The sequence below is a fragment of the Mesoplodon mirus genome, assembly GCF_964341445.2.
Source record: "Mesoplodon mirus genome assembly, chromosome: 8".
NCBI lineage: Eukaryota > Metazoa > Chordata > Mammalia > Artiodactyla > Ziphiidae > Mesoplodon > Mesoplodon mirus.
In genome coordinates this window covers 33,385,001-33,408,111 of record NC_138984.1, presented here as the reverse complement: position 1 = coordinate 33,408,111, position 23,111 = coordinate 33,385,001, and the positions used below count along the sequence as shown (strand labels likewise).

The 23,111-nt window shown below is 34.5% G+C and overlaps 1 protein-coding gene across 10 annotated transcripts in view; it reads left to right on the top strand.

Annotated features, from left to right (window-relative positions):
* The window catches only part of NBEAL1 (neurobeachin like 1), a 175,606-nt gene that overhangs the window by 60,600 nt on the left and 91,895 nt on the right, over nucleotides 1-23,111 (top strand). For 8 of the 10 annotated variants that reach the window (XM_082631520.1, XM_082631522.1, XM_082631518.1 and 5 more), the window contains 10 exons: nucleotides 3,021-3,107; nucleotides 5,226-5,309; nucleotides 8,422-8,520; nucleotides 8,611-9,191; nucleotides 10,323-10,455; nucleotides 11,091-11,210; nucleotides 12,577-12,880; nucleotides 15,556-15,641; nucleotides 19,476-19,565; nucleotides 22,697-22,865. In XM_082631520.1, coding sequence (XP_082487646.1) covers nucleotides 3,021-3,107; nucleotides 5,226-5,309; nucleotides 8,422-8,520; nucleotides 8,611-9,191; nucleotides 10,323-10,455; nucleotides 11,091-11,210; nucleotides 12,577-12,880; nucleotides 15,556-15,641; nucleotides 19,476-19,565; nucleotides 22,697-22,865 — 1,753 coding nt within the window. Of the gene's footprint in view, nucleotides 1-3,020; nucleotides 3,108-5,225; nucleotides 5,310-6,346; nucleotides 7,424-8,421; nucleotides 8,521-8,610; nucleotides 9,192-10,322; nucleotides 10,456-11,090; nucleotides 11,211-12,576; nucleotides 12,881-15,555; nucleotides 15,642-19,475; nucleotides 19,566-22,696; nucleotides 22,866-23,111 lie in introns of those variants that run through there. The other 2 variants (XM_082631521.1, XM_082631514.1) reach the window with 2 other exon arrangements.

Here is a 23,111-nt window from a genome sequence, read left to right as displayed (position 1 = left end):
ATAAGATTCTGGAAAGCTTTTGATATTGTGGTGTCGCTCATCTTCTTTGATTTGTTTTCTTTAATTTCTTCTCTTTCTTCTCCACATCTACTCCTTAAAATCAACTACAATAAATGTATCATCATGACAGTCTTAGTAAGAATGAGAATTTTTTTTTTTTTGTGGTACGCGGGCCTCTCACTGTTGTGGCCTCTCCTGTTGTGGAGCACAGGCTCCAGACGTGCAGGCTCAGCGGCCATCGCTCACGGGCCCATCCACTCCGCGGCATGTGGGATCAAGACCGGGGCACGAACCTGTGTCCCCTGCATCAGCAGGCGGACTCTCAGCCACTGTGCCACCAGGGAAGCCCAAGAATGAGAATTTATCAGAGGATCAACCAAGGGTTACTTTATGGAAAAGAGTGTTAGGAGTGATTAGACAAAATGGTGTAGTTGAAAGCCTGACTTTGGGAATCATACCTGTCTGGATTTATACACATTGTCTTAGTGACCTTGAGCAAGTTTCTTTTCATTTTTTTAAAAATAGATATTTATTTAACTTCTAGAACAATACACAATATAGAGCTTTTGGAGGAAAAAAGAAGCATAACAATATTTTTTTACAAAGCATATATACAGTATTTAAAATGTTGCAAAATATACATATTTGCGTGTATATTTTTAATGTGGATGTATTTTCCTTTACAAAATTGGAATACTACTGAATATTTTTTATTCTGCTTTTAATTGTGTTATATCATGAATCTTTCCATATGCTATCATATATTTTTGAAAAGATTGCTTTTAATGACTGCAAGTATTTCAACACAGCAGTTCTCAAAGTATGGGATCCCCAAGATCATTTTAGAGAGTCTGCAAAGTCTAATCTTAACAAAATTTCTTTTTGAAGTTAATTTTCTTCTTAAACTGTAACCAAAACAACATTATAAAAGTCTGAACGCAAAAGCAGATAAGAGGGCTTCCCTGGTGGCGCAGTGGTTGAGAGTCCGCCTGCTGATTCAGGGAATACGGGTTCGTGCCCCGGTCCGGGAAGATCCCACATGCCGCGGAGCGGCTAGGCCCGTGAGCCATGGCCGCTGAGCCTGCGCGTCCGGAGCCTGTTCTCTGCAACGGGAGAGGCCACAACAGTGAGAGGCCCGCGTACCACAAAAACAAAACAAAACAAAAAGCAGATAGGAGAGTTCATCTGTCTTCTCTTAAGTCAGACATTTAAAGAGATTTGCAAAAATGTAAAAGCAGTGCCATCCTCACTAAGGTATATTTTGGAAAATATATTTTTCATAAACATGTTATTTATATAAACTTGTAATGGATTTGTTATTTTTTGAATAAATAAATATTTTTTAAACGCCTTGATTTTAATTTCTGATATGGTAAATATTGATAGATGTAACCCACATAAATAAAAGTTCAGTTCATTGGGGTTCTCAGTAATTTTTTAAAGAGTGTTAAGGGGTCTTCAGACCAGAAAATTTGAGGATTTCTATTTCAACCTATGGATGAACCATAATTTATTAACATATTCTATTATGTTGATATTTGACTGGTTTCTAATTTTTTGCTGTTGTAAACAGAATTGAAGTGAGCATTTCTCTTCCAAAATCTTAGTGTCAATTTCTGACTGTTTCTTTGAGTAGATTCCTAGAAATACAATTACTGATTTAAAGAGTAAGAACTTTTTAAAAGAATCTTGATATGGATTGCTTTCTGGAAAGACTTTACTTATTTTTACTTTCATCAGTTTTGAGCAGTCCTGTGTTATTGCATCTAGATAATATGGAATATTACTATTTTAAAATCTTTGCTGCTAATAATGATACCAGCTTTCATTTATTTAGCCCTTGTTGTATGTTAGTTTTAGGCTAATAACCTAACATGGATTATCTCATTTAATCTGCACGCCAATTTCATGATATATTATTCTTTTCATTTCTGAGAAAACAAACTCGGAGAATTTAAGTAGTTTTCCTTAAAACCAGACAGCTAATAAGTAGCAGAACCAAGATTCAAATGCAGGTTTCTGATTCCAAAGCCTGAATTGCGTACGCTAATCTATTTTTAGGTTTAGCTTTACTTATGCTCTTGCATACCTTACTATTACCCCTTTTATTTTATATTGCATTATTTCAGCACATTACTGGATTTTTGTTTTCAATTTCTGAAATGATAGTAGTTCCTAAGAAGAACTTCCTTCTTAGGATGCTCTTGATAAATCCCGTTATAAATCTAACTTTCTCTCCCTTTTCACTCTCATTTGAATTATTTTCCTCTTTACCCAAACTGTGACTGAGATCTTGGGATGCTGGGTTTTATTTATGTAAGCCAAACTACTTGATTCTTTCATTTCTTTCAGAAAAGGGCAGTCTCAATGTATGTCAGAGGTAATCCTAATCCATCTTTCTAGTGTACAAACTAATATAAATTATGCTCAACTCTTGATAATTTTGGAGAATACTGTTAACAAAATTTTTAACAAAATGTGTGGTCAGATAAGTTAGGGAAATACTACACACTGACCTCCCTTGTCAAAGTACACATTAGCATATTTGAGACTCTGAGAAGCATTTCCAGAAAGACCCCTTTTTAAAGTTAGTTGAATAGCATTTCACACACCTACGTGGCTGCAGAACCCTTACTATACATTATTTACTACAGTATCTTTAGTCTGTCTCAATAGCAGTTTCCTTCTCTTCTATGAGTCATTCCCTGCTGATTCTTTAAGAATTCAGGAATATTAACTAAGTATTCCTAATAATTATTTAATTATTGCTGTTGTTTCTTATTTTGGTAACTTTGAGTTTCAGAGAGAAATAACTGATAATTAATTACAGAGTATATGAACTAATGTTAGTTAGTAATCCAGAAAATGGACAGTTGATTGTCATTTTAAGAGTGGTATACTTCATGAGTGGATTCTTGGATTTATTTCAAGAGATATGGAAATCCATTTAAGCTTCACTTCTGCTTATAGGTAACAATTTAATGTTCTTTCTCCATTATTCTTGTCTCTGTTTTTAACAGCTATTTTTAAATGCTAACAGTAAGGTGGCAGACAAGAACGAGAAAGACCTTGCCAACAAATTACTGACAGAAATGAATGAGGACCAGGTATCTACAAAGCCTGCATCTTGTTTGAGCTGAAGTCCAAAATCAGTCAATGGGAGCACCTATTCCTGTACTTTTCTTCTTATGTTTTAAAGTATACAAACATTATCTATTTCTAATCTTCATTAATTATTTTTGAAAATTGTTTAAAAATTTAAAAATAAATGCTTTCATCTAAAAGATAAATATATTGAAATCTTGGTGAGGGATATAAATGATCGACAGGATTCCATCTATGTATGTGTGTCTTCTTTTCAGTTTGAGGAAATATAAAGTACAGGAATGGAATCCCAATATCAGTGCTGTCCACCTAGTGATGACTCCATATTTTGGGGGCTTCTTTTTCTAAGCATTGTGGTGTATTGGGACCTTAGGGCTTTGTTCGTGAATATGTTTGATCAGTTTTAATATCTTGATTCTTTGCCTCTTGTTGACAAATGATTATTATAATTCAATGGACAACCCAAATCTTGGAGGAAGGGAAGAAGATGCCGAGCTCTTTGAGTCTTAATTTAGCATAAAATTTAACTTTTTTTCTTTTCTAAAAACTCACCTTTACACGGGTATAAGGCAGATATATACAATTTATCTTGCTTTTCACAATACATTAGGCAATTTAGGTTGGCAAAAACTACCTATAAAAATTGCTTTGTTATTTATCTTTCCCAGAATGTTTGTGAGAGAGCTTATGTGATATCTTTTATTAACGTATTATTAGCATTATCTTAATGTCCAGGTGTATAAATAGAGCTGTGGTATAAAAAGAGACATGATAATCTGTTCTCTTCTGGATGTGAAATATCAATTACGGACTACCATTCTGGATTTCCATATAAGTGTTAGTTCCTCTTAAAGTCTTCTTATATAGATTTATAAAATGTTATAATAATCCCTTCGAGGTTGACAATTAGTATTCCTGATTATAGGTACTGTGATACCTAGTCCTCTTCAATAAAGTCGAGAAAAAAATCTTAGTTTTTTTTTTTTAAATCTTAGTATGATATTCTGTATGCAGAATGTTTAATGCATATGATAATATGTTTATTACACATGTAATATGTTTATTTTATGTAATAATGTTTAATAAATAAACAACATCAACAAAAACCAAGATACCAGCTTAAATAACTTGCCTGAAAATGATAGAGCTTAGCTCACAATGACAAAGATCTAATCAGTCCCCCTTTACTCAGATCATTTTTAGTGAGAGGCAGAGAGGAAAATTCTATTTGTGGGGTAACGAGCTTCAAGTCATAGTAATATATTACCAAAAGCAGATTTTGGGGACTGGTAATTTTTTACAACTTTCTAGTCCTCACACTATGCTTTCGTGGTTGACTAAGTTGGATGATATAACATTCACGTTCAGTTTTTTTATATTGTTGATGTTCTATTTTGTTTTTGTTTCTTTTGCTATGAATGTACTGCCCTGAAATTTAACACATCTCTTCTTTATGATGAAGCTTAAACAGAAATAGACAAAATGGAGCTGGTATTTATTTTTTCTTACAACTTCTGGCATTAAAGCTTGCCTTCTCAAAAACATGACAGTGCTTATAGATACATATTTCATTTTCTGTTCTGCCTCAAATTTCTGCATTTTATATAAAAATACAGGTATGTTATTGTTTGCAAATGTGATTGATTGATATATGCACATACCATTTCATTTATAACACAGGGTTTGGAAACTATATAGATAAGACTGTTTTCGACATCTTATTATACATGCTAATGAAATTTTAACCTAGGAAGTTTCAAGTGTATTTTTGAAGGAAAATTAAAACAGACAAGAATTTCCCATGATAGCCCTCCCTCCCTTCCTCTTGAGATTGTCCATTACTTTTTAAAAGCATGTTTAATCTTGGTGGGTTTTTCCCCCCCAAAGCATTTTAATATAATGAGTGAATGTAACCTTATTCTTCTTGACATATGGCTTATTTTCTGTCAAGTATGTAGCTTTTCTTACAGGTTTTAGTGTTTCAGAGATCCATTTCATTGGAAGAGGAATGTATTGCATGTTAAATATTTTTTTGAGGTTTTCAGAAGAAAGGCTTCCTAACTGAATACAAATCTTGAACACATTTGTTAATTTCTTACCTTTTTTTCCTCCTCTGGTAGGTGTTTCAGGCACAGTTGGATTGTTTGGCTGTATCAACCATTCAGGCTTTGACAGCAGTAATGAACAAATCTCCAGCTGCTAAGGTAAAACATATGTCCTCAAGCTCTAAAATGTTATCGTAGATATACCTGTTTTCACTATATAATTCCCAAAGTAATGTATGAAAGTATAAAATACATATGGTTTCACTCATGAAGTAATTCACAAAATATCTCATCTTTGTATAGGAATCACTTTGCTGATAATTTAAAAGACAGATGCCTATGGGCAGTACTTTGGGGTTATTTAAAGCATTGATGACTCACTGCAAATTCTAGGGATTTACAGCATCAGTCAACGAATGGGAAGAGAGCACTGGTGTTGAAATGTTGAAAGGATCATTTTAAGTGATTATTTGATTAGCGCATTTAAAGAATTAAATTTTATATCATAATTTTTCTTCATTAATAAAATAATCACTCTTTCACTATTTGGTCAGTTTATGACCATCTAGAATATGAAAAATTTTCACATGTGAACAGCCCTGTCAATTTGGGACTTGTTTTTCCAGATGGCCTTGGAAATTCTGCTTCTTTGTTTGTAGTCACTGACCCTCAGGATTTTCTTTCCCTTCTCATTCACTACCACTGACTCTGCCCTGCAGTCCACTTATGCTGATTCTGTGCTAGTAGTTTTCCCACTGAGTACTTTTAAGGATTAGTGACATCATCTGTGTAAAATGGTAAGCAGAGTGCCAGGCACAAGGTAAGTGCTTAATAAGTATGTGTCTATAATTATTTTTACCATTTTACCTTCTTATCCTCCACTTCTAATATATTTCATTTAGTACCAGAAATAAATGAATTATTCCTTGTTCCCTAAGCCATGCTTTCAGTTGTATTTCTTACTTTCCATTGGTTTTTTTTAGGAGACTGACTTTCCCTATAAATGTCGCTATATATAACTCATGGTTAAATTCCTGCTGAATAGGCTTTTACAACTATTACAGGCTGGCATGGAAATCTAATCTCCAATTATAATAGTTACTTAAGAAAAAAATTATTTTAAGTTCTAAGTAATTGGTTCATGAGTATAATGGATTGCTTATACTGTATTATGAAATTCAAACCTGCAATGATGTCCAGGTCTTTTTTAAATATAATTTTTTAAACTATGTTATATGTTGCATGGCTTAAAATTTGAAAGATTATTTTTTAAAATGCCTTTTGAAAAAAGATTTTTTTTTCCTATTCTTGGCCCACAGTCAACTAATTCCCCTTCCTGGAGACAACTAGTCATACTTGTTTAAATCTTTTGATTTTATAATGTGTATATATTTTTGCCTAACTTACTGGACCAATTTAGTATTGCTAGGTTTTTTGTGTTCTTTACAATTTACATTATGGCTTTTGGTACCCATTAGTCCAAGTGTGACTTAGAGCTTATTAAATTGAACTTCGTGCTCCAGATAATTTAGACCATTTAGATATTGGGTTGGCCAAAAGGTTCGTTCGTTTTTTTCCTGTAAGATGGCTCTAGTAGCACTTAGTTGTCTTTAACTTCATTTGAAACAGTTTTGCTAGATTGTATGTGACACCTGTCATATCAGCATGCGTTTTAAAAAGGACTTAACAAAACTGGTGAATTTTTGTATAGCCATTTTAATATTGAAGATGGAAGAAAAAAAGCAACATTTTCGGCCTATTATGCTTTATTATTTCAAGAGAGGTAAAAATGCAACTGAAATGCAAAAAAAAGATTTGTGCAGTGTATGGAGAAGGTGCTGTGACTGATTGAATGTGTCAAAAGTGGTTTGCGAAGTTTCATGCTGGAGATTTCTTGCTGGATAATGCTCCACGGTCGGGTAGACCAGTTGAAGTTGATAGTGATCAAATGCAGACATTAATTGAGAACAATCAATGTTATACACAAGAGATAGCCAACATACTCAAAATATCCAAATCAAGTGTTGAAAACCATTTGCACCAACTTGGTTATGTGAATCGCTTTGATGTTTGAGCTCCACATAAGTTAAGCGAAAAAACCTTCTTGACCGTATTTCTGCATGCAATTCTCTACTTAATCGTAATGAAAACGTTCCATTTTTAAAACAAACTGTGACGGACGATGAAAAGTGGATACTGTACAACAATGTGGAACGGAAGAGATTGTGTTTGACCCACCAACCACACCAAAGGCCGGTCTTCATCCAAAGAAGGTGAGGTTGTGTATATGGTGGGTTTGGAAGGGAGTCCTCTATTACGAGCTCCTTCCGGAAAACCAAATGATTAATTCCAACAAGTACTGCTCCCAATTAGACCAACTGAAAGCAGCACCTGACAAAAAAGCATCCGGAATTAGTCAACAGAAAATGCATAATCTTCCATCAGGATAACACAAGACCACATGTTTCTTTGGTGACCAGGCAAAAACTGTTACAGCTTGGCTGGGAGGTTCTAATTCATCCGCCTTATTCACCAGACATTGCACCTTCAGATTTCCATTTATTTAGATCTTTACAAAATTCTCTTAATGGAAAAAATTTCAATTCCCCAGAAGACTGTAAAAGGCACTCGGAAGAGTTCTTTAATCAAAAAGATAAAAATTTGGGGAAGATGGAATTATGAAGTTGCCTGAAAAATGGCAGAAGGTAGTGGAACAAAAGGGTGAATATGTTGTTCAGTAAAGTTCTTGATGAAAATGAAAAATGTGTCTTTTATTTTTACTTAAAAACCGAAGGCACTTTTTGGCCAACTCAATACAAAGAGCAGAGAGAAAACCGGACCCAGGTTTTTTGGCCACTACTCAAAATTGCCAGGAGTCTTTAATCTAGTTCTTTGAGGCTACTGACTCCTTTATTCCTAAAGTCTCCTCACTTTTTCTCCATTTTTGTTTTGATTTCAAGTAATATTGTACTAATAACAAATCAAGTGAAGAAAGTAAAGGGATCTGCAAGTAGTATAACAATTTTATAATACACAGTCTTTGCTAATTCCATTTGTTTTACCATTTTGGTATTTTATTGTAGCATTGTATTCCAGAAGGTATATGAAATATATTTAAATGAAGACATCTGACTTAAGAAAACAGAAATATTGAACTCATAATCTTTTTAATATTGTTAATTAACTTAAATGGGTATTATTCAACATTTTCAATATTCTAACAAATTCAGTGTTTGAAAATCTGCTTTGATGTATTGATTTCTCCTTTCAGGAAGTATTTAAAGAAAGAATTGGTTATACACATATGTTTGAAGTATTAAAATCACTGGGTCAGCCACCACTGGAACTACTTAAAGAACTTATGAATATGGTGAGGTTTTTTTAGCTTTATTAGGAGAAGTTCCATTATCTTTGTATCAAAGATGGTAACTAACCTTTTGTCTCTTATGTTGCTTTACAGGCTGTAGAGGGTGATCACACTTCAGTTGGAATTTTGGGCATTAGTAATGTCCAGCCTCTCTTGCTTCTTATCCAATGGCTTCCAGAGCTAGAATCCCATGACCTGCAAATCTTCATCTCTGATTGGCTGAAAAGAATTTGTTGTATTAATAGGCAGAGTCGAACTACTTGTGTCAATGCAAACATGGGAATTAGAATCATTGAAACCCTTAATTCCCATTCTTCCCTCCATCGAACTTGTGCTGAGAACTTGATTGCACTCCATGGTTCATTGGGGAGTCAGTCAGTGAGCTCAGAAGAAATCCGTCAACTACTAAGATTGTTGAGAGTGGATGAATCTGAGTACATTCACCCCTATACCACTCTTGTAACTCGAGCAATCCTGACAATGGCCCGAAAACAAAGTCTAGAGAGCGCACTGCAGTATTTTAATTTGTCACATAGTATGGCAGGAATTTCTGTGCCTTCCATACAGAAATGGCCAGGGTCTGCCTTTTCTTTCAATGCTTGGTTCTGCTTAGATCAGGATCAGTTGACTCTTGGCAATGCTAACAAAGGAGGAAAAAGAAAACAATTGTACAGGTACTGGTACAAGTTATGGAATATAAATGAATACTCTCATAATATATGCTGTGATTCTTAAACAGGAAAACGTTTTTCTAAGCATCTGTTTTTTTCCTCGAATACCGTTTTTTTTTTAAACTTTTATTTTATTTTATTTTATTTATTTATTTATTTATGGCTGCATTGGGTCTTCGTTGCTGCGTGTGGGCTTTCTCTAGTTGCAGCGAGTGGGGGCTACTCTTCATTGTGGTGCACGGGCTTCTCATTGCAGTGGCTTCTCTTGTTGCAGAGCATGGGCTCTAGGCATGCAGCCTTCAGTAGTTTTGGCACGCGGGCTCAGTAGTTGTGGCTCACTGGCTCTAGAGCGCAGGCTTAGTAGTTGTGGTACATGGGCTTAGTTGCTCCGCGGCATGTGAGATCTTCCCAGACCAGGACTCAAACCCATGTCCCCTGCATTGGCAGGCGGATTCTTAACCACTGCGCCACCAGGGAAGTCCTAAGCATCTACTTTTTAAATGTACAACAATTTATCTGAAGCCTCTCCTCCTTAGGGTGTACACAGTTTAATTTTAAGTGCTTTGTTGCTTTTATAATAATAGTTGTATATCTCAAATATTTTGCTAGTTAAGTTCTGAAACTAATTTGGAAACAAAGTTCCTTCTTAAAATTATTGTAAAAGTGGAGGAAAAAGGAATAGTAAACTTGAAATGAATGGTGATTTCTCTGTTCTATTGAGGATGCTACTATATATTTATATGAAGGACCAGAAAACCTATGTGTTTCCAAACTTAGTTACTTCAGTAACTAATACATTTTAATATGCCTTGTGATTTTTTAAGACTTTATTCATTCTTTCTGAATCTTATTTGGAAGAATTTTGAAGATTTGAAAGTTTATAGTTTTGCTAGAGTTTGCTAATGGCATTCTGTGTATAAGGCTACCTTTTATAATTTACTAAACTGCTATGCCCAAAAAAGATTTAAAAATCAACTTTGAGGCAAGGTGGGATTGATGGTGTATGGCAATAGAATATAAGCCACTGTGTGTTTGGTAAAGATATTCATGGTGAAGTTATGGTTTTGTGTGCCCCAGTGATGATGAAACTGTACACCTGACTTCAAAAGTTCTGATAATACGTACTTTTGTTAGCTTTTTTACAGGAAGCGGCATGGGTTTTGAAGCTTTTATTACCCATTCAGGTATGTTGGTTGTGGCAGTGTGCACGAAAAGAGAATATGCAACAGTTATGCTTCCTGACCACAGTTTCTGTGATTCCCTCTGGGTAAGGCTTTAGGGCATCACATCTAACTTCTGGGTTCTTTCCTTTTAAAAAAACACATGTTTGGTGTGTGTACGTCAGGTGTTATCATCTGCTTGTTGAGAGTTGATTAATTTTTTGTTAAAGTTCTATTCATGTTGAAGTTTACCTATAAAGGAGTTAATACCATTTATCATAATCTCAGCGGTAATCATTTCTCTGCTGAAAAAATTTCAAGTTTTCTAGAATCAAATTTGATTTTGAATTTCAATTTAAAATGAGAGCAGAAATTGTTAAAAAAACAATGCATTTCTATTGCTTTTCTTAAAAAATAAAATGCTTCTCATTAGAAACATTGATTCTAAAGAACATTCATAGACTTGGAAAATGCAGAAAAGGTACTATGTTACAATTGTGTGTAGATTTTCTAGAATAGTCAGAAGCTCTTTTACAGTACTACAGGCAAAATTGTTACTTTAACAGCACTACAGGCAAAATTGTTACTTTAACAGCATCATTTTAATCAGTGTTTAATTATGCTTAAACTTACTGTTCTACATTTCACACAAACTAGTTATATAGTAATACTCTGAAAACATTTGCTATTGCAAAGACTTAGTGTAATTTTTACTTTTTAAATATGTGTTTTACTTTACCAGCACAACATAACCATTGTTCACATGCCTGGAAAAAGGCCCTTTGGTCAGAGCCTTGTATATATCTATGACAATGGACAGCAGAAGGTCTCTGCCCCTCTGAGATTTCCTGCCACGAATGAAGTAAGCACATCTAACCTACTCTTTTTTTTTTAAATAAATATTTATTTTATTATTCATTTATTTTCCTTTTTTTTGGTGGGGGGGTCGTGTTGGGTCTTAGTTGCAGCACATGGGATCTTTGTTGAGGCATACAGGATCTTTCCATAGGCACGCGGGTTCTCTCTAGTTGTGGTGTGCGGGTTTTCTCTCTCTAGTTGTGGCGCGTGCAGGCTCCCGGGCACGTGGGCTCCAGGGCGTGTGGGTTCTATAGCTTGCAGCACGCGGGCTCTCTCATTGAGGCGCGCAGGCTTAGTTGCCCCATGGCTTGTGGGATCTTAGTTCTCTGACCAGGGATTGAACCCGCATCCCCTGCATTGTAGGGTGGATTCTTTACCACTGGACCACCAGGGAAGTCCCTAACCTACTCTTTATGGGACCAATTGATTGCAAACTCTTGAAAAATTTTTCAGTTTAATGTGTAAGCTTCTGTTTATTCTAAATATGTGCCTGTAAGTTTTAGTGTTTTCTGCATACTAAGATATAGTAAGTTAATATTTAATTCTATTAGCCTGTCATCATTAGGTGAAGTCAGATAACATATAATAAAGAAAAACAATTCAAGGAAGAAACAAATGTAATTAAAGTCTTAGAAAAATAGACTCATAACAGGAAAGCCAAAGAAATTGAATAGAGCAGGACAAAGGATCATTTAATAAAGCTCTCCAGGTATACCAAATATTTAGATGCACTCTTTTCCATCATCGAATTTTTCATTGATTTTGAAACAATAATGAAGAAACCTTAAATATTTACATTGTAGTTAAGGATAAGATAGAATTTATTTACTGAGGTGATTCTTAAGCAACATTAGTGTGAAAGTTCTTTGAGAATTTTTGGACATTTTTGAAAGGGCCTTTTCTAAAGATAATGGAATGGATTCAATTATTTTCCAAGTCCTTCTAGGATTCCAGTAGTTTCTTGTTGCTGTTCATGTCTATGATCACTTCAGGATAATCTGTAATTAGCAGTATTATACTGATGTGTAATTCTCTGCTTATAAATTTTAAGGGAGAAAGGTGGTTTTCTCTACTTTAGAATATAGTGAAGTAAAAAATCTTTTACTAAATATACACTCATTAAAAATTCAAAATTTACAGAAGGATGTAAAGTGAGTTATAAAAGTAATGCATCCAAATCCCATAGGCCAAATGTAACATCTGTAATGATATCTTATGTATACACACACATGCACACAGCATGATCCACTAAAAACAAAACTTTGTTTTTCAGTGTACTGCTTAATTTTATGTACTTTTATTTTAAATATGAGGATAGAGATTTAATTAAAATGTGTAAGTTATTATATTTGTTTGTTTCTTACTTTTAGCCTTTTATTTCTTGCTGCATTGGTTCAGCTGGGCAAAGAACCACCACTCCTCCACCATCCCAAATCCCAGATCCACCTTTTTCTTCTCCCATTACCCCTCATCGAACATCATTTGGTGGAATTTTGTCATCAGCTTCCTGGGGAGGAACAATGGAAAAATCAAAGTTGATTACCAAATTGATATCAGCTGGAACACAAGACAGTGAATGGGGGTGTCCCACATCTCTGGAGGGTCAGCTGGGGTCTGTTATCATCTTCTATGAAGCACTGCAGCCTCTTCAGGTGAAGGCATTATATTTAGCAGGTGAGCATGTACCATCATACTGCCTAATTAAACTGAAATAGTTTTTTCTGTTGCCTAAATATATTCTGAAGAATATATTTGATCTAAAGAATGTACAGTTGGCCATTCAACAGCTCTAGGGTTAGGGGTGCCAACCCTTCATGAAGTCAAAAATCCACATATAACTTATGTCGGCCCTCCATATATATGCAGTTCCTTTGTATGCATGGTTCTGCATCTGTAGATTGTGGTACTGTCTATTTACTATTGAAAACAATCCGCATATGAGTGGACCCACACAGTTTACCTCATGTTGTTCAAGGGTCAACTATATTTGTTTTAACTGGAACTGAAAGGGAAGAAAAAGCCCACCACACATCGTACTTTTACTCCCCTTAGCTTTATTGAGATATTGACATTATAACATATATAAGTTTAAGGTATGCAATGTGCTGATTTGATACACGTATACCCTGCAAAATGATTACTGTAATAAAGTTGGTTAACACCTCCATACCCTCACATAATTACCATTTTTTAATGTGTGTGTTGATAACATTTAAGATTTACTCTCTTCACAACTTTCAAGTACATTATACGTTATAATTAATTATAGTATACTATAAGTTTTTTGATATGCATAAAAAAACAAAGCTTTGAGAAATATTTCAAATATCATCCATAATACTGCCTGTGTTAGTCTATTAGGACTGCTGTAACAAAATACCACAGACTAGATAGCTTAAACACTATTTTCTCAGAATTCTGGAAGCTAGAATTCCAACCTCAGGTTTCCGTCAGGCTTGGTCTCTAGTCAATCCTCTATTCCTGGCTTGCAGATGGCTGCCTTCTTGCTCTGTCCTCACATGGAATATGTTCTCTGTGTGTATGTGCAGAGAGAGATCTCTGCTGTCTTTTCCTCTTCTTATAAGGAGCCCTATTGAATTAGGGCCTGACTTTTATGACATCATTTAGCCTTAATTACCCCTTACAGGCCCTATCTCCAAATACAGTCACACTGGGGGTTAGAGCTTCAACATAGGAATTTTGAGTGGGCGGGTACACAATTCAATCTATAATACTGCCAGTGCTTTTGACAGACTTTAATACATTGATGAAACAAAGTGTAAGTTTGTCTTCATAAGAAGTCACACAACTGATTCTAGAGTCATATGAGTCTTATTCAAAACTTGTCATTTTTACAATTTATATATTAATATATCTGAAGAATTCATGAAGGCATTAGAATTAGGAGTTCTTGGGTAAAATTACAAGTTTTTGTTTTGGCTTTTACTTTTTCATTTGGCTCTGAGTTTAAAGATACACACTGGTTGTTATTGGATCATAACTATTTGCAAAATTCAGGAGTTAAGCCTATAAGTAATTATGTATATTAACTCTGCAGCTTAGCTTATTATTTGTCAGAATGTCTTTTTTTAGATTACATGGAGTTTTGAGATGAATGTCTCTGTCCACACTTAAAAAGTTTATGTTAGAACCTTGTCGTTACTTTAAAACTCACCAAAGTATTTGAAGTTGACCTTTAATCTAAATAAATTCCAAGTTAATAATAAGTCATTTAGTGTGGTCATTATAGCTATATAGTTTGGATTTTGCTCTTACTATTTTCCTACTTAAAATTCTACTCTTATAAGTAATAATTATTTGTTATGTATTATTCATAATGATTATTTTTAATGGCTACATAATATTTCGTTAGATTCGTAATGCATGATTTACTTAGGTGGTTTATAATTTTTAATAGTTATAAACTTCAAACATTAAATATGATGAACTATTGTACCAATTTTATTTTTGTATTTTGATGGATTTGCTTATGATAAGTTCCCAGGATAAATATTCAAAGGGTGTGAATATTTTTATAGCTCTCAATACATGTTACCTACTCAGTTTTCATAAAGGATACACCAATTGACAGTGCCTACCAGTAACACATAAGTATATCCAACTCACTACAGCCTCATTAAGATGGAATGGTAAATACTGTTTCCTCTGTTTTTTGATGTAAAATGGAACCTTGCTTTAATTTGTAGTTTTGTTTTTGTTTTTGTTTTTTTAGTAAAGTCAAGAGTTTTTTCCTACTCATTTGCTGTTCCATTTCTGTGATATCTATTCACATTATTGATTGGTTGTTTTGCTGTTTTATCTTACAAATTTGAATTGTTTTACATTTGATAGATGTATAAACTTTGTTATGTTTTATATTAGTTTTTTGTTTTGTTTTGTTTTGTTTGCGGTACGCGGGCCTCTCACTGTTGTGGCCTCTCCCGTTGCGGAGCACAGGCTCCGGACGCACAGGCTCAGCGGCCATGGCTCACAGGCCCAGCCGCTCCGCAGCATGTGGGATCTTCCCGGACCGGGGCACGAACCCGTGTCCCCTGCATCGGCAGGCGGACTCTCAACCACTGTGCCACCAGGGAAGCCCTATATTCGTTTTTAATGCTGTATAAAATTTCTTTTCTGTAGTAGAGATTGATCTACCCCCTCTCCTACTAGGTGTTAGACGAATTGGATATGATATAAAAATAAAGTACATTTTGGCTAATGTGTTTTAACTGTGTTATAAAAGAAGCTTAAAACAGCTTAATTAAAAATTTTTTTCTGATTACACAGACCTGAGGAGGCCATATATATTCAATGATTTGTGTGTGTATGTGTGTATAAATAATTTTCAGGTCCAAACTGTTTAAGCCCTTGGAAATTTCAAGAGTCTGACATGGCTGACCTGCCTGGTAACATCCTTCTTCACTACACTGCAAAGGTCAGAGTAAATGCATGGACTGTCCATCTAGCTGTAACTATATTGTGAACTAAAATTCCATTTTTTTTCCTTTTGTCATTTCAGTGGGTAATTGAAAAGAAGGGGCTTGAATTACTGTTAAAAAATTATTAATTTTCAAAAGAAGATGAGAAGCAGTAAAAATTAAGATGCAGTTCTCAACTATGGTTCAAGTGTTATCATTATGTCATCCCAGTCGTATGAATGGAAATGCTTGTAGTGGGAATTTGTACTAATGAATCAACTTCAGTAAATGAAATTGTTTAAATGTATTCTCCTTTTTTGGAAGGAGAGATGAAACAGAATTGTGCTCAACTTTTTCTTTGTTTATTTTTTAATTTTTTAAATTTTTTGGCTGCACGGCTTGTGGGATCTTAGTTCCCTGACCAGGGAATGAACCTGGGCCCTCGGCAGTGAGAGCACAGTGTTCTAACCACTGGACTGCCAGGGAATTCCCTCTTTATTTTTAAAATGTGGTTAACAAGAAAACAAAAGAAATGTTTACATCAGAAGAAGAAAAACTACGTATATGCATACCATGCCCAGTCCTTTTTCCTTCAAGAAAAGTCGTTTATGTAGTGAAAGTAATTGAGGTTAGCAAGGGCTGAGGGAAAGATCAAAGGTAGAACTGGGAGGAAGAAAAGGGAGAAGTGGCATAAACAATATTAATTGCCTTCATTATATTTAATGTTACTTTAACCCAGAAGTTGCTTCTGTTGTGTGATATTATACATCATAGACCTTTTCCCCCCTAGTTGAACCAGCTAGTACATGGTCATAATTTATTACCCTGAATGCTTATTTATGTGTAACCTAATAAAATTTACTTGTCAGGTGGTATTTCCCCTTAACTTTTTATTTTGATTAATTTCAAACCTAGAGAGAAGTTGAAAGAATGGTAAAGTGAAATCCTGTATACTCTTTACCTAAATTCACCAGTTACTAACATTTTGCTGCACTTGGTCTTCATCTGTCTATCTCAAATCATTTGTGAAAGCAGATCGAAATAGCAATCAAGACACTTTACTCCTAAACTTTACAACATAATCATTAACCTACCTGAGAAAATGATCAATAATTCATGTCCTTTACAACCCATGTTCAAATTTTCCCAGTTTTCCCCAAAATATTTGCTTTTAAATTTTGCTTTTAAATTTTAAAAATTTAATCTTGGATCCATTTGAACATTGCATTGGTTATAATACCTCTTGAGTCTCTTATTTTTTATTTGTTTGCTTTTTATAATACTTTTTCCCAAAGATATGCATGTTTGTTTACTAAACTAGATTTTTTTTTTTTTTTTTTTTTTTTTTTTTTTTTTTGCTGTACGCGGGCCTCTCACTGCCGTGGCCTCTCCCGTTGTGGAGCACAGGCTCCGGACACACAGGCTCCGCGGCCATGGCTCGCGGGCCCAGCCGCTCCGCGGCATGTGGGATCCTCCGGGATCGGGGCACGAACCCGTGTCCCCTGCATCGGCAGGCGGACTCTCAACCACTGCGCCACCAGGGAAGCCCCTAAACTAGATTTTAAGTTATGTCCTGGCAGGGACTATCTCTCTCTCTCTTTTTTTTTTTTTCCCTAGGGACTATCTCTTATACTTATTTTCATTATAACTATTCCGTATAGCTGGATAGGAAATAATTGGACTTAATCTCACTAATCGGTGACATGTCTAGACATGTGATGACTAACTGAGTCTTTTTGGCATATCCTTTTTTCAAAGTAACTTTGATTTTAATAATAAGGTTGAATTTTTACTTTTGGAAGTAAAAATTCTGTAATATTTAAAATAGCTATTTTTCCTCACAAAACCCAATATGACAAATATATACAATAAAACAGTTTATTGGAGGAACATTTCTTGAAAATGGTAACATATCATGATACAAGAATTCTGTGGTTAAATAACGTTGAGGGAATGTTGCATTCTGTATATCCTTCTTGGAGATGGATCATACACTTGAAGAATTCTGCTTATAAAGAAACTAGTTCACATTTGTTTTATCCTACCTTTTCACCAGTTATTTGAACATAGAACACATTTTGATTTTCATTTCACTTATTAACAAGTGTTAGTTTGGGAAAAGCTACTCCAGGGAATTTTAGCAGTCAACAGTTTTTCCTCTTTGTACTTATTTGTAGGAGGTGTTTAACCATCAATTTAAAATTTTTTGAGTGTTCTCTTTGTGCCAAGAGTTGTCTGAGCTTTTAGGATACAAAGATGAGTAAGTTAAAACCTCTGGCTTTAAGAAGCTTACAATCTAAAGTGAAATAAATGTGTAAAAAATAAGTGCAATATAATTTTATAAGCATTTTTCTTTTTAGCTACCATTTATTCGGTGTTTACAGTGTATTAAGCACTATGCTAAATGTTTCACATGTACTGTTTCACTTAATCTTTACAAAAGCTCTTAGGGTTATATTGTACTCTTTGTATCTTTTCTAAGCTCTAGTTGTCTGAGGCTGAGGAAAGATAAGTAACTTGCCTAGCCTCATAATTCTAGTGAATACCTAACCTGTTTAATGCCTATCCTTAACCACTATACAATATTTTTGTGTTGGAATTATATACAGAATACAGTGTGGGTACAAAGGAAAAGTGGTTTGTTCTTCCAGGAGGATAGAATATCATAGAAAAGTTGGTTTGATTTGTGTTTTAAAAGGCGGAGTAAAGGGAGAGATGTGCAGTGAGCAACACCTACAAAGGCATAAAATGTAAAGCTGGATTCTGTGTGTATTTGGGTATAGGTCACTGAGTGGGAGCAGTTGGCCAGAAATGAAGTTAGAGGGCCAAGTGGAGGCCAGGTCATAGCAAACCTCTTATGCCAGGCTAAATAGTAGGCAATGGATAGGATTTTAAGAAGAGTGATATGATCAGGTTTGCATTTTAGAAAAAGGTCTTGAGCTACAGTGTCAAAGTTGGATTGGAGAGAGAGACTGGAGGCAGTCATATCATAGGGAGATTTCTGTGTTTGGACAGGTCATAGATACATAGTACCAAACTAAGGTAGTAATAGGAGAAAGACTTTTCTGTCTCAGAGACTAATATAGTTTACATTGAGTTAAATGTAAACTCAATTTACATTTACTTTATTAAATCAATTTTTCTCAGTTGCCTTAAGAGAAAAGCAACAACCACATCATCTGTGCTAAAATTTGTAGGTTTCTTTATTTTCTTTTGGACTGGGGGTTAGATTCAAGGATGTTTCATTATCTGCCAGCTCACAGGTTACATAGATTCAAGGATGTTTCATTATCTGCCAGTTCACAGGTTACATGTGAGGTTCCCTGCTTTATAAACCTTTATGGAAGTTAACAAATAACTTTAACAATTTCTAGAGTTGCAGACAAAGCTCTTAATTTGAATATAACTAAAATTGTCAGTCAGTAATATAAGGGAAAATAGTGTCTTATGCCTGTGGTTTGATTTTTGTATTGTGATATAATTTTCTGTACTAATGGGAATAAAACATTGAATTTTTTAAAAAGTCAAAAATCTGTTTGCATATATTGGTTTAGAATAAAAGGAATTTTAAACTATGTGATTGGTAAATGGTAAATTCTAGCTAATCCTTATCTGTCAGATGATAAGCAGCAGTGACCTGCATTTGCTGAGTGAGTGCATTAGAATCTAGTCCCTGATTCTTTTAAAAGACAATCAGAGAAGAGTACTACTAAACTTAATATTGTAAGCATCTTATCCTTGACTATACTATATACCTTTTAAAATTATGGTGAAATGTTCCATATATAGTTAAAGTTATGTTTTGTCTTCTTTGTGCTTAGCTGTTTGCCATATTTTTCTTTTATTTTTAGGCCTGCAAAAATTCAATCTGTCTTGATTTATCTACTAATTGTTTGCATGGAAGGTTAACAGGAAACAAGGTAGTAAACTGGGACATTAAGGTAAGTTAATGATGGGCAACATATTATCTATTTAAGTGTCCTGATCCTTTAAAAACTTTTGTCTTTTGAGCACCACCAGATTGATCTGAATAAGTCCTGTTTAAAATGTTTGCAGATACACAGTTTGAAGGATAAATAAATAAGTAGTTGAATGACTATTTGATTTGTTTGTAACATAGTTACCTTTTTAAACCATGCCATGAGCTTAGCAGTTTTCGTAAGAAAAATATGCTGCCCTCCTTAATAGCTCCACTTTTAAGGTATTTAATCCCTAAAACTAACAGATTTCAACCCCTCAGAGACTTCATTGATTATCCCTTTTCTCCTATATCACATACTTCTCCCTGTCTAGTCTCCTGTCCATCAGCTTTAAACAAACTTAGATCTTTCCTCTCTGAGGTTAAAGATGAGTAATTTTTCCTCTTCTTCATAACCCCATCTAGCCATTATATCTTGTCTGCCTTTTTCATGTGCCTCATATTTATGTCTTAGCTGGATGTAATGTCTTTGCTTCTATCTAAAGGCCTCTACTTATTTCCCAAGACGGAGTTAAGTATTCTTGTCATGAGTACCTATAGCAGTTTCTATTATTTCAGTTATCATGGTGAATAGTTAACTGTTTGCTTGCTCAATTCTCCAGTAGTCCTTAAGAACTTCAAAAGAGGGAACACGGCTTCTTCCTCCAGTGCCTGGCACAGGGATACATAATAACATTGTTGACTGAGTGATTAAACTAGTAAAGATTATTTGGGCTAATGTGAAAGTCAGAGATATCCTATTTCTAAAATATAGGCTTTCCTTAAAAGATATATTAAATAGAAATTATAGCCTAAGTAAAATAAAAATAAATATAAAAGGTAGTTATACTGGAACTTGCTGATAAATCAGCAAAAAAAAACAACAAAACTTTTGTCTTCTAGTCATTTAATACCAATCAAATATGCTTATTGTTTCAATGAACAGAAATCATTAGGATAATTCTTCTATGTAAAAATGAATCCATCAGTTTGTATTAATCTCATGTTATTCATGTGGTATAAAGCTTTTTTCTCTTTGACTTTGAGATAAGAACACTTATTCTTACCTGTTAACATAGTAAGATTTATGACTTGTTTGCCAATTTGTAAGTTTTTTAAATTTTATTATATTTATTTTTATACAGCATGTTCTTATTAGTGATCTATTTTATACATATTAGTGTATATATGTCAATATCAATCTCCCAATTCATCCCACCCACCCCCACATACCCCCCCACCCTCTTTCTCCCCCTTGGTTTCCATATGTTTGTTCTCTACATCTGTGTTTCTATTTCTGCCTTGCAAACCAGTTCATCTGTACCATTTTTCTAGATTCCACATATATGCGTTAATATACAATATTTGTTTTTCTTTTTCTGACTTACTTCACTCTGTATGACAGTCTCTAGATCCATCCACGTCTCTACAAAAGACCCAATTTCGTTCCTTGTTATGGCTGAGTAATATTCCATTGTGTATATGTACCACATCTTTATCCATTCGTCTGTCGATGGGGATTTAGGTTGCTTCCATGTCCTGGCTATTGTAAATAGTGCTGCAATGAACATTGGGGTGCATGTGTCTCTCTGAATTATGGTTTTCTCTGGGTACATGCCTAGTAGTGGGATTGCTGGGTCATATGGTAATTCTATTTGTAGTTTTTTAAGGACCCTCCATACTGTTCTCCATAGTGTCTGTATCAATTTACATTCCCGCCATTTTCTCCACACCCTCTCCAGCATTTGTTGCTTGTAGGTTTTCTGATGATGCCCATTCTAACCGGTGTGAGATAATACCTCATTGCAGTTTTGATTTGTGTTTCTCTAATAATTAGAGATGTTGAGTAGCTTTTCATGTGCCTCTTGGCCATCTGTATGTCTTCTTTAGAGAAATGTCTATTTAAGTCTTCTGCCCATTTTTTGATTGGGTTGTTTGTTTTTTTAATATTGAGCTGCATGATCTGTTTATGTATTTTGGAGATTAATCCTTAGTTGAGATAAGGACACTTATTCTTACCTGTTAACATAGTAAGATTTATGACGTGTTTGCCAATTTGTAAGTTAACTTTTGATGTCATGTATAAGATTGGTTTTATAAGGATAGTTTTATGAATTACTTATATAGAGAAAGCTGATTATTTGTGTCATACATTATACTTGAAAATCAAAGCAGTCTTAGTTGCCTTTACTGTAGATATGTAGAAATCAAAAAGGAACAGAATTGTCAAGAAAAAGATTATTGCTTTTTTATACTGCAGCAAAATCAAAGCCAAAAAAAGTTAAATGAAATGACAACTGAGAAAAAAACACTTCCCATCAAAAATTCTAGTTTACTTACTGTAAAAAGCCCTTAAAAATCAATATGAAAAACAGGCAGACTATGAAGAGGTTGTTTACGGACTTAAGGTATGTAAACATGGCAGTTCAGAACATTTTAGCAGTTAATAATAGCTAATCTTATATAGCACCCATTGTATGTCAGGCACTAAGCACTTTTCATGTATTAGCTTATCTCATCCTTGTAACAACTTTACAAAGTGGGAATTAATATTATCCTCATCTTACAGATGAAGAAACTGAGACTGGGGAAATTAGTAACTTGTCTAAGATACTGAAATTATTTTGTTAAGCTATCCAGAATAGTCAGTCACTTTGAACTTCAGTTGAAGCCACTCACTCCACCTTTTTTGTAAACTTAAAGTAGAGGCGTCAGTCATATTTGTACTGCAAATACATTCTTTTTTTTCATGACTTGTTCTCCTGTTTGTTGTGACTAATTGCCTTGTGACAGTTGTTACCTCTTATATCACTAGTGTTACGTTATGAAGTCTACTTATGGGGTCATGTTTAGATTGCCTATGTTGGGAATTCGTAAACTTTGGAAAACAAAGATGTATTAAAATGGTCTGGCCTTGTCTCTTAAGTATTGATTTTGGTGACCCATGAGGCTGCTCTTTAAAGCATATGCCCGTACAAGGGTTCCTTTAGCTTAGGCCATCATATACCTGCTTAAAGGTTTAGCAAATTGTAACCTCATACATGCTGTGTAGGTATTAAGTGAGAAAATTGCCTGTGTTTTATAAGATTAAAAAATTGTAGTTTCCTCTTTCAGGACAGCATAAACTGCATAGGTGGAGTAAATGTACTCTTTCCTCTCATGGAACAAATCAGCCACTTTGGTGAAGGACAGATTCCTGAGGGATTGAATGAAAGCACTGTTCCTGAATTGATAACACCTGTAGAAGGAGATTGGGTGGTATTGAACTCCACAAAGGCATCAGGTATTAAGCTGAAATTAACATGAACTAGTCATTGAGAAACTTGAGAATTAACTGAAAGGTAGATTGAAATGTCTTGCTACCATGATGAAGAAATTTAACCATTTGTAGCTGAAGTAGTCCATCCCTAATTTTACTAATGGAGTTCAGAAAGTGCATACTTCAGTCAAAACACTTAAGATGTTGATTATACTCTTGACTATCCTTAGTTTGTACTGTTAGCAGAAATTGGACAACATTGTTAAATTT